This window comes from Lycorma delicatula, chromosome 6, assembly GCF_047948215.1.
Source record: "Lycorma delicatula isolate Av1 chromosome 6, ASM4794821v1, whole genome shotgun sequence".
Lineage (NCBI taxonomy): Eukaryota > Metazoa > Arthropoda > Insecta > Hemiptera > Fulgoridae > Lycorma > Lycorma delicatula.
The window spans coordinates 22,155,119-22,168,133 of NC_134460.1; the positions used below are offsets into that span (position 1 = coordinate 22,155,119).

General features: G+C 27.2%; 1 protein-coding gene across 1 annotated transcript in view; it reads right to left on the minus strand.

The window, feature by feature from the left end:
* The window catches only part of LOC142326585 (uncharacterized), a 354,985-nt gene that overhangs the window by 54,562 nt on the left and 287,408 nt on the right, over positions 1-13,015 (minus strand). The window contains exons 10-12 of the mRNA XM_075369170.1: positions 11,642-11,921; positions 8,838-9,052; positions 2,515-2,736 (exon numbers count right to left, since the gene is read on the minus strand). Coding sequence (XP_075225285.1) covers positions 2,515-2,736; positions 8,838-9,052; positions 11,642-11,921 — 717 coding nt within the window. The remainder of the gene's footprint in view (positions 1-2,514; positions 2,737-8,837; positions 9,053-11,641; positions 11,922-13,015) is intronic.

A 13,015-nucleotide genomic window follows, 5' to 3' on the forward strand; every position in this document is an offset into this window, starting at 1 on the left:
TTTGATTACTACCAAGGATTTGGATTCTTCAAAAAACAACAAAAAGGAAAACTATTCAATTCCAAATTTACTTTTTGAAATCGATATCACATTGTAAACAAAAACTATAACAACATATTAACCCTTAATTGGCGTTAACTGGAGAGGTTGAAACTAAAAAAAAAGAATTATTCAGGGGTTTTATTTAATACTATATGTTTACGCTGTTGCGTAAAGTTGTTTTATTCCAATGAATTCAAGGTTATGGTCAAGTCTTGTAGTTTACAGGCTTGGTAATTTTATTTTGCATTTTTGTAAGGCTTATTTACGTGTATTTTTAAATAGGTTGTTTGGGTTTGTTTTCGATATCATTTCTCTCACTCTCCAGTTTGACTTGCTGTGCATCATCATATTGGTGTCAGCTTATTTCTATCATGCATTATTTATTGCTGTTTAGTCTTAATATATATATTATTCTTAAATGTTTTTTATTCTCAACCAATTTCAATATTGTCATAGTTCCTAGAAGTCTATTTCTCTTTGTCTGCCCTGATGTCATTTCTTCAACTTGTGTATTCAGAAATTTATTTTGTCAATCTTACGTAATTCTTTAATGGTCTGCTTGCTTGTAAATTATTTTTGTTATGTCTTCGTTCCCGAATTCCACACTTTTTCTCTAATCGTTCTCATACTAACACTTAGACACTACTCTTTTTGTCAACACACACACACACACTCTTCCGTCCATTGCTTTGTTCGCTTCCCCTACTTCTCACCACGCCAGCTTTGGTCATTCTAGTCCTGACTTTCATGTTGTGCGGTTCCGCAACGCTGATCCTTCCAGCCTTGGATGGATCAGCTTGCAATTGTCTCTCTTGTATAATGTTTAAATATTTTCATCGCATTCATACTCTCATATGCTGTGGTATTCCTCTGTCAAAATTATCTCTAGTTCTACCCATCAGTGGTTCGTTATTTCACTAATCTCTATGTTTTGTTTTGCCTCGTTTCTTTGTCATGTTAATCTTCAAATTCTGTATATTACGTCTATGTTGAAAGTGCTTCAATTACTACAAACTGCCAATTCTATCAACGCCGAATCTTCTCTAGCTGCTTATTACATTTTCATCGATGCAGAATCTCCAAACTCGTTGCTACATATCTGAGATGCTACGTATTATTCTACCTCTAAACCACATCTCACCCCTGTATTTCTGATACACCACTACGGACTACGCCCAGGATTACTGTATGTATTCATTTATCTTCATTCATGAGTTTGTCTCTTGCTAATACTTGTGTGCTACAGGCAAGTTCAATTTTCATTATTTATTACGTTCAACAGTTATTTTATCATTAAAATTTGTGGAGCATTCAGTTCATCATACCTTATGCCTTTCAATTTCAAGTTTAGTTTAAAAAATCATTTATTCACTTAAGTGCAGTCACGATAGGTGGCTTACCTATTTTACATGCTTAATTATTACAATTTGTTATTGTAATTAACTCTATAATTTAATCTTGTAACTTGTTAATCGCCGAGATTAATCCTTCTCTAATCATGAGCTGTATTCATAATACTGCTTTTAAATTAAGCTAAAGCAAATTACTCCTGATGTGAATTTATGTTTTTGGACTTTGTAATTTTATATTTTCAAGAAAGCTTATTTACCAAAATGAACTCTATTTATATTATTACTTATTTTAATGTGATTATATTGTAATTAACTCCTTTTTATACTGGAATTATTGTAATTTATTTTTCTAAGTTAATGACATCTGTTCATTGCTAATTTTCATATTACAGTATATGTCAGTAGTGCATCTGTTTTCCAGTTACACTTTTCTGTTGATGTTATGTTTTAAGTATCTAACTGAAAATAAGGTGTTTTATGTTCTCTTGTTTTCAGGATTTGTTAAATTGTGTATTTAAAAAATGTATATTCATGTATTTTCTCATTTAATATTATTATTACTGATATGCTGATTTCAGTTGATATTTCTTATGTAAAATTAAGTTATGTTTATTTCCTAATTTCATTTAATATAAGGTTATGCTTTAACATAAGTTCATTTGTTTTACATAATTAAAGTGCAATTTCTTTTGGCAAATACGAGCTGTGTGTTTTTTGTTAACTGTACCCAACACTATATATATTTTTATTCATTCAGTAATAACATAGGTAAATGTCTTTTATCACTGCTAATTAACTTAATTATTGGACAGCATGACATTGCATTTACATCTTTTACAGTTTTTTTAATAGATTGAGGTCTACTCCTACTAATTAAGTTCTGATGGTACTGATTGGTTTCTTGATTTCATTTCATGATCATCATTTGTTGTAAAGTTCTTTTATTAAATATCATGTCCTACTGATTATGAATGTAAAGCGTAGAACATTCAATACATACACATTATACGTACATTATCAATTCACTAACAGCAAGGATCCAAATTAAAAAAAAAATAGTCTTGATTAAATATACTACAAGCAACAATGTATGAAGTGCCAAGGAGAAGAAAAATCATACCTGTTTTATAAATAGCTCTAAATCCTTTTCCTTTAGGCATATCACCAGTTTTTAATCGTACTTGTAGCCGTTCACCAACAGATACAAATACACCATCAGATAAATGGGAAGGTTGACGAAATGGTTGTATTAATTCTGTGTCTCCTCCAAGACTGAGCTCTAGTATAGAATCTGGTGGATCCATTTCAAAGTTTGTTATTTCTAACCATACTCTCCTGCCAGCTGTACATACATAAACAAGAAAATTAAAAAAAGAAAAATGAAATCATATTACACAGATTTTTAGTGAACTTTTGTTTCTCAAAAAAAAATTTAATGTTTTTCAGGAAGAAGAATTAAATGAAAAAAATATACAGCGGATTTATGGTGAGATATTGAACAGGTACCTTAATTTGCTAAAACTTCTAAACAAAAATAACTGACATTATGAAATAATAAGTTTTACCCAAATCTTATATAATTAAATGAGTACGTTGCTATAATACATTTCATCTCTTGGAGCGGTTTCAATAAGTCAGAACAAGTATCAGATCACTGTTTGGTGGTGTCAATAAATATAATTCATGTAGATTGATATTTATTAAATTAAAAATTTTAACTTATATTTATAAATGCGCAATCTTTACTAAAGGTCATTTATTCCTAAGAAATAACAATACTCACTTCTATCAAACCAAACAGTAGAATTATCTTCATAAACTCAAAATAAATTTTGGTATTATAAAATATGGACTTTAGTTGCTTACATGTTATTCAATAATTGTGTATTTTATGATACACGAATATAAAATTATTTGTAATCTCTCCAGACAAATGTTGAGTAGTTCCTTTTTTATCTGCAATAACAGATTTACCCATTCCTGATATGACTGATCTATATAGTGTTTTATTGTGTACTAACCAAAATAAGATTCAATTGTGCACAATGGTATAAAAAGAAGTAGTAAAATGTAAATGAAGGCAGATGAAAATATCCACAAATTAGAAATTACTACAAGGAAACTAAATTACTGCAAGATCTACAAAAAAAAGCAATAACTAATAAAATAAAAAATACTTTCATTATTAAGGAATAATTATAAATTAAAAAATGAATCATTTGTTATGTACAATTAATCAACAACCAATCACAACAGTTTTTATAGTAGGTCTAGATCTTCATGAAAAATTTTACGGGATTGTAATTTTCAAAAAATTATGTTAATTTAGAATGAAAATGGGTCCTATACATAATTTAAATAAAAATTTTAAAAGTGAGAAGTTGTAAAAATGCTTTTCTGTTACCAGATATTATATAAGCCTGTTATAAAAATTAATTTGATGGGTGTGGGAATGACCCATATAGTATAATTTATTTTAGTCAAGAAACTAGAAAACATGCTAATACAAAATTACTACAATATTTTAAATATTCTCATCTACTATATTAGTAGTTTATTTTGGATATAATATGAGGGTGTACTACTGTTATGTCGATCTAATGGAAAGGGAGAGGTATGAGTAATAATGTTGACCAGACAGAGAGAGAAAGTCCCAAATTACTAATTACAACAGAAAATGGGGATTCCTATTCATGCAAACCACATTTGATTGGATCAAATAAGACCAAAACCAACTTAAATAAATCATAATTTGAGTGTAATGGATAGGAATATATAGCAAACCAATATACTATTATTGGAACGCAGATTAGAGATAATTCGATTAGTATCTGTAACTCTTATTAATGGTAGTCATAACTATTGGAAAAGGAATTAATATTACCTAATATATGTGACTTTTTTAAAAGGAATTAACATACCTATCAGGTGTGACTTTTTCTGTTATTTTTTATTATTAGTGGTTGTAGTATGCATAATAACAAAAAAATAAGAAATTTGAAAAGCACAATGACAAACATGGCAATTAAAAAAGTAACTGCATAAAATTATTGCAGTTTGTTGAACAGCACAATGAAATGTATAAAATTTTAAAATGAATAATTTTGCTAAGTTTAGGTACTCACTTTTTGAATGCTATTGGATATTCTATTGAGGAAGGAACCAAAAATTAATTATTAAACGCATTTGTAAGAAAACGTTCCATCACACTGAAAGCAAGCTGTTTAATATTTAATAATTTAAAACTAACTTTTAGGTTTAGATACATGAAGTAAATACTATGCTTGTTATTGTATGTTTAGAATGAGCTCTTGATTATCTACATCAGAGTTTTATTATAAGAAAAACCAGGTTCAATAACATTTGGTAGAATTATTTTACCAGGTGTTATTTATTTATTTTATTATTACATTTTAATATAAAATTATTTTTATTTAAGTATTATTATATTGAAATTATTTTATATGTAAAATTATTTTATTTATTACATTTTCTTTGTTAATTTTATAATATTTATTTGTTTTTTTTTTATTCTTGTTCAGTTTTGAGGCTTAGTGTACTTCTTTTTTAAAAAATAGAAGAAGTAAATAAGTACAACAAACCAAATGTATATATATTATTCCAAATACATTACAATCCTCCCCATGACCCAATGAGATGAGGATGATATGTATGACGTGTAAATGAGGTGTAGTCTTGTACAGACTCAGGCCGCCTACCATTCCTAAGACATGTGGTTAATTGAACCCCAACCACCGAAGTACACCCACCAGTAACCACCATCTAGTAATCAAGTCTGTATAAAAGCGAATAATTTTTACTAGGATTTGAACCTCAGAACTAGTACATTTAAGAAAATTAATATACTACTTAAAAAATTTTGAGTACTATTCAAATAAAGCTTTGCTTCAACAGCAAATGTTTTTTAATGATCTTTAATTTTAATTGATTTTTTTTTGCAATTAAAATTGTACAAAACATACGTAGTAAATTTAGGTCACTGTTGAACTGATTAAAAAATTAACTTCTGAAAAGATTGATGGAGACAAATTGGTCAAGCATTAACTATGATGTAATGACTTGTGTCCAGGGTCATCGCATAAAAACATATAAATATTTGTCTATTGTGTTTTGGACTGGTTGGAGCAACAAAAAGAATGCGATTCTGTATAGACTCTTTCTTAAAAACGATTATGTGATCTTGCAATTCATAAATGAAATCAACATTAAAGCAAGTACAGATACAGAAGTTTTTAAGAAGAAATTGTGTTTTTTAAAGGCATTTTTTGATTATTGACTGTCATAAGAATAAGTTTTATTCTATTAAACATATTGTAATTTTTTTAATTTTTTGTATTTTTAAGAAATGATATTTTTTATAATACACAGTAACTTAACTATTACACTTTAATATATTTCTTTTAAGTATTTTTTTATACGTAAAGTTTTTTAAATGATAATTTTTATGTAATATTAGAGTAATAAATTGTAATTTCTTTCAGATAATTTTTCTAAATCTTGGTTCATTTACAAGCAAATTTCTAGTCATTGGATTTTTTTAAACATATTATATCTGTTTTTATTACATTGTATGTGTGCTCTGAGTACCTTTTTAATTTTACTGAAATACATTTATTTTTTTTATATTTTTGTCTTTTTATTAAGTGTGATACCCACTGAACATTAGAATGGCATGACAAGTACATTTGATAAACCTTTTTTAATTTTCCAATTATCCAGATTTGGTTTTACAATGGATAATCAGCTTTCCAAGGTATCTGTGCTTGTATTCTTGTCCTATTAGCATCAGCATTTTCCTAATTAGCAACCTACCAATAAATCTTTAAAATTTTTTTTTTGGTTAAGCTTCATGTATGATGATATTTTATCTGATAATTTAGCCTTAAATTGATGGGCAAAAATACACAGTATTACTTTAAAAGAGAGGTGGCTTCATGTCCGATAATATATTGTACCAAGACTACAACTTCAAGGAAATAAGTAACACACTAGGACATAGCTTGTTCCATTTGCAATTCAATAAATTGTCTATAACTCAGTATTATAGTGCATCTGACTCCACATGCGTTATTTGTGCTGTTGTCTGAAGGTAGTTAATCTTGCAATCTTGCAATCTTTGCATCATATTGTATTTTAATTTAGTTTTTTCCTTTGTTTTTGATTTGCTGGCTACATTTCTATTATGAATTGATAATATGAAATAGACAGCGAGATACTAATTTTAAATTAGAAAGCCCGTCCCCCATGTCTATATGATTTGTTTAAAGAAAATTAAAATACTGAAGAGTGAAATTACATGCACGGATGTTTGTTTAAGAAGGAGTTGTTAGAGAGGAGTGTTCAGATAACAATCCAAATTTGTTAAGTGTAGTTTTAATTTATAAGTTCAAACAGTTTTATACAATTATTATGTAAAAATCACATTTACAAGCAATTGGAACATAATGAAAGGCATTTTTCATTTCACAACATATAAGTATCAGTTAATTCATTAATAATTTATTATTAGATTATTTATTTAGTTACTTAATTACGGAATTGAAGCAAAATGTTTAGATACATTTAAACATGTTTACATGTTTAAAATGTTTGGATATAGTAAAGTATAATGAAACCTTGTTGTTTAAAAGATAAGAATGAAACAAATGTAAAATAAGTAAACTACAGCCTATAATAATTTATTGATCTGTTTTACCAAGGAACTGATCCCTGAGCAGAAGAAAAATATGAGGTTAATAAATATCTGATATTAGTTACTGTATTTCTAAGTATTACATTTCTATATCAGAACTTTGGAGGATATTGATGACATAGAACTGAATTCATGAATGTTTGAAAAGCAAGCCTCAGCATTCTCCAAGTGAACCTTCAATCTTCTCAAAGTAAAGGTCCATCTAAGCTTCCAAAAAAATAAAGAGCATTTCAAATCTACAGTGTTATTTACACATTATAAAAAAGAACAATATCATTCTTCAGATGATGAAAATCCAGGCAAATTATTTCTGTTACCTTTTGTTCCAAAAACAGTTAAAACAAAAAAAAACTGAAATTTCAGATAAAGATGTTGCAATTATTGCAGGAATTTATAGACAGTACGGATATCAGTGGGATTCCCTATCCTACACCATCAAAATTACAAACACTTTCCTAGCCAACAATCCAGTCTTCTACTCCAGATGTGCCAAATTACCCACTTTATAGTTACCCACTTTACCCACTTATCTCCCATTCATCTCCTTCACAGACGTCATCCAAAGAATCTGTTCTTTCATTTTTCTACATAAATTACGTGTCTGAATTTTGGTTTTTATTGCATTGTGTTTCTTTTAAGGGTACCAAAATTTACAATGGTGTTACACTTTCAATAAGAATAATACCGATATTTAATACCATTGTAAATACTATTTGAATGGTAATGATTGTGATTGAATTTTTTTTTAAATACACTTACAGAAAGTTAGAGATAGTTTTTCTTCTAGTAATACACAATCCAGCATAATAATGTTTGTTTATTGAAGTATGTCTTTGTCATGAACTACAGAAAGAAGGTGATGAAATTAATCTGTTGATATTCTGTTGTAATCCAAAAAATTATCCAATTGCTGTTTCAATATTTCATGTAGAATTGCAAACTTCCATTCATTGACCTTTGTATTATAAATGGATTTATCCACCTCTTTTCTTTATTTTTCAGATATTCTCAACATTGGTGTACAAGTAATTATAAAGAAATTATGAATTATAATCCATTATCACCATAATCGCTTACAAATAACCCTACTTTTTTTATTGGAGAATGTACATAATAAACAAAAGAAAGTCTGCAAAACTGCAGACTAAAGTATTATACATGGAGCCAGGTTGTTCCATTTTGAGTACAATTTACCCCAAGATACATGGAATCAGGATATATAATATGTTTTAAATCCTTCATTTTATTGCAGAGTCATCCGGTAAAATATACATGGAACAGTAACCTAAAAATTCTATTTCACTATTACTATAAGTATTATTATTCAGACTTTCATTATCCTTATTCAAAGTTTTACTAACTTTTGTCTCACATTCACTTACTTTACTATAATGATTATTTTCTATAGTAAATTGTTCACTACATTATTCTACCACTTGATAAAGATCCTAAGACCAATAATACTTAAAAAAATAATTAAAAAATTAATATTTCAAATACTGTTTGAATTAAGAACCATTATTATTTCTATTATAAGTTTCCTAATGGAGTGATTGTCTGAAGACTCTACATATTTGTTATTTTTATTTAATACGTATGTTATTGAATACGTACTAATTTATTTATAAAATTATATCTTCTACATAGATAATACATAATAATATAAATGATACAGTATGTATGAAAAATTAATTTACATATTTGTAATTTTTATTCTTATTTTTACATACCAGGAGCTAGTATAGTGGTTGAACAATCTAGGTGTGATAATAAGAAGTATGGATAATTAGGACTTGTTATAACACCTTCTTTAGCAGTGAGTGTCTGTAGTGGACATCCAGAAACATCAACAGAATGCCATGTCAAAGAGAACCCGCCTCCAGACACAGAATAATCTGAATGAAATCTTACAATTGCCTCGTTACTTTCAGAGACAAAATTCTTCCTGTAAAATATAATAATAATAATTAAAAATTAAATTGGATCTATTCAGCTGTGAATATTTAATTTGGTCATAATACTTTTTCTTAGGAGTACTATCTGACCGATTTTACTTTTCAAGCAGGACAAATAAATCTGTGTTGCAGTCAACATCATATCTAAACATTTCAAATCAAACCTAGATTTAAGAAATTTATCTAAATTTTTATTAAAACTTAGTATCTTTAAGTAAATTTTAATATCAATATTATATTCTCTTTGAAAGAATGCTGAATGCAATTTTGCTAATGCATTTGAATTTTAAAAATATTTCAATTTTTTTTAGTGGCAGTGATTACAACAGTAAGCTAGTAATAAATAACAATAATATGCTGTGACAATAATATACTGGGCACAAACTATATTGTTTAATTTAGATAACAGAGGACTAATTAACTGGATATATGGCTTTTATCATTGGAATTTTATTCTTAGTCCTTACACTTCAATTATCAGGTTGCTACTCTGAGAAATTGCAATTTTTATGGAACCATCAGATTGTAGGAACTGCAGTTCCTACAACTTACTACCTACCAGGAACTAGGTAGTAAGTTGTTACTTACTACCTACCTAGCTACCTACCTACCTACCTACCTAGTTGTTACTTACTTGGGACTTTATATACATTTATTATGAAATAATATAATGTTAAATATTGAAATAATTATCACCTTTATTTTGTGGTAATTTTAAAACACTTGGGCTATTTCTAAATCAGGTACTATAAGCGCCTGAAAGTATATAAATTGCTTTTAATTGATGAAGCGGAAAGTGTATTAATAATTAGAACAGTGGTAATGATATATTAGTACTGTTTATATAACAACTTGCATTGTAGCTTAACTTCCAAAAATATGTTTTAAATACACTAAAATAAACATCATTTAGATATAAAGTATAGGTATTAAGAAACTTCTTAAAAATATACTATCAATTTTGCTAATAGAGTATGAATAAGTACAATACACAAATTTTACGAGCAATAAGATTGCAATTACACTGAAATATTTATTTACGAGTACTTTATATTCATGTGGCTTCTATCCTTATGTTTTTGTGGGAAATTAACCAGAATGAGCAAGATTACTGTTTGCTTTTATCATTACAAAAAATAAACTGCTTCTAATTGTTTCTCTTGCCTGACAGTTGTTGATTGTTCTTCATGTATAAAAAATAATATAAATTGAAATTTAATATATTAATCAAAAAATAATGACTCGTACCCTTAAGTAACATTATACTGGAAGGTGAAGAACATAATTAAAAGTAAAAAATATAAAAAATAATAATCAGATCATATACTATACACACATAAATAAAATACTAGGCTAGTAGTAGAGGAGAGCAGATATAGTTAAATATGTTTCAGGCAAGTACTTTGTCACCTGAAATGAGTACTCAATACTGGTTTTAGAAAAGAGGTTTGATCAGTTTACAGATACTTTCTGCACTAAAATTTAATTTGGCTATGCTTTGAATAAGTTAAAAATAAGTATAGAGATCAATGATTCCCTCTTACATACTCGTATTTATTTTATTTCTATTGTACTAGTATTAAAATTGTGATTGCAAAAAGTATTGATAATTATTAGGTGATAATAAAAGTAAGAATTTATATCAAACAGTTTTGTTTGTTTTATTATATCTGAGCTCCTTTTTAATGAATCAAAAATAATAATTTTACAATATAACAGTCCTTTGTTGTAAGATAAATAACCTCTTTTTCTATGGAAATATTATTATTTCCATAGAAGTTAATGATGAAGACAACTCTGCATATTTGCCAAAAGCAATAACAAGGGAGATGTAAATAGAAATTAAAAAATCAAATTATACTCAAAAGCTTTAACAATATTTAGAGAATAAGAAATATGGAAAAATTTGTAAGAAGTGATATATTTATATATGCAAATATTTTAATTCAATATATTTTGTACATTTTTTGCAAAAATCATTGAACTCTACAATAAATATTTCTCTTTTTTCTAATATAAACATGTAAAACAAAGTTTTAACCCATGTTAACCCTGAAAAATGTTTTTCAAAGAAGTTATTAAACATTTTATTTATTGATTGCTTTTGAAATTTTTTGTTCAATCCAACAAGATGCTTTTTTACATAGAATAGAACTGAGTTTTTGTAGATGGAATTAGAACTGAAATTTATTAAGAATATTCAAAATTATTAAAATTTAATACTAAAGATTAAATTATTCCCAGAAAATGAGAAGTAGTAAATACCATTTCCATAATTAGGCATTAGGACCTGTTTTTTAATATTTAATTTAAGAAGTAACCAGAAATGTTATGATTGAGATAAATTCATTCAGCAACTTTTGTTTAAGTCTTTTCATTAATTCTTAAGAGACATTTGGGGCAGATATAAATCTTGATAAGTAAATAATTTTTTTCAATTTTATAAGAAATATTGTAACAGAAGGATGCGTTTAGCCATATACAAAAAAAAATTTATATATTGTATAAAGTTAATAAAATACAATGAAATTTATCTGTAGAATATCAATAAATAAAAACAAGATAGACACAATACTGACCTTTCCATTTCTGATGCATCATAATGCCCACATAATCTAGTAGTTGGTGGTTCAGTCGATTCAATTTGGTCGGCAGTGCTTTGTAATACAATATAATCATATAGGCAGTGATTTTGTGGTTCAAGATCAAGTCGAGTAAAATGAACGACAATACGAGTTGATTCAGGTGCTAGAAGATGTACCCAATAATCAAGATTATGATAATATGGAGCTGGAAATCCAGGTGATGTTAAACGACCTTCTGTACCATTTACTGTGCCATTTAAGTTTAATCCTGAACCTGAAACTACATTTAATTCATATGTTATTTCATTCTGAGTTTTATAAAAACTCATTATTAGATGATTCATGAAAAAGGGAATTTCATACTTGTAATTTGATAAAAATAAAGCAAGTAAGACGCCTCTGTGAACTAATAATATTTCACTTATTAATACAAATTCCCGACGTACTCATGGACTTGCGGTTTTCTGTTAATGCTTTATGACTCTAATTTTTCCTTGCCAAGGTCTACTGTTTAAACCAGATAGAATCAAAAGTCTGTTTAAAATTTGAAAAATATTTCCTATTAAAGTTTATTTCAATTATTTCTACTATTTTACAGCAATACATTGCTCACATGCTGATAATAAATAATCTATTTGAACATTTTTTTAATTTTATTACATTTTCTCATCCGTTGAAAGGTTTTTCTAAAACATAGCTGATGTATAAAAAAAAAAGAAAAAAATACGGCTTTACAAGGAAAGGAACAACTAGTCATTTAAAACATAATTTCATTTTGAAAAGTTGTTTTTTTCATTTTATTATCTTACATTTTTTCCTTAATTTTTTTGCTAGACTGCATCTTCAGGAAGAAAAATAGATTTATGTGAGAACAGGGTTGGAGCCTTTGTTAAGTATCTTAAAAATATTTCTAAAATATTTTTGTATAGTTTATTCTGCTGTGTAAGTGAAAAAAGTTATTTTTTTCCTGCGGGGATATATTTTTATGTGATGTGTAGACTAAGAAATAATTGGAAGATAAATGAAATACTGATAATGAGCTAGTTTTCATTAATTTTGTATTAATCTAATTAATATTTTACAGATATATTGCAGATTATACTTCAATTTCTTTACAATTATGAATAATCTAACAGAGTATTCAATGAGGGAATTGACATACTAAAAAATACAGTTTAAATTCAAAAGAAAGAAGAAAGTCAATTTTTATCGGTATGGTTTAGTTTTCAATTACGCCAAACAAAAGATTCTCCCCTGCATTTAAGAAGCATATCTAGATTTTCCTCCAAATATAAGGTAAAATTCTATGTATAGTTTTGAGTCTTTTCTTTTTTATGTTATGGATTTTTTATTCACTTTTTTTTTGTA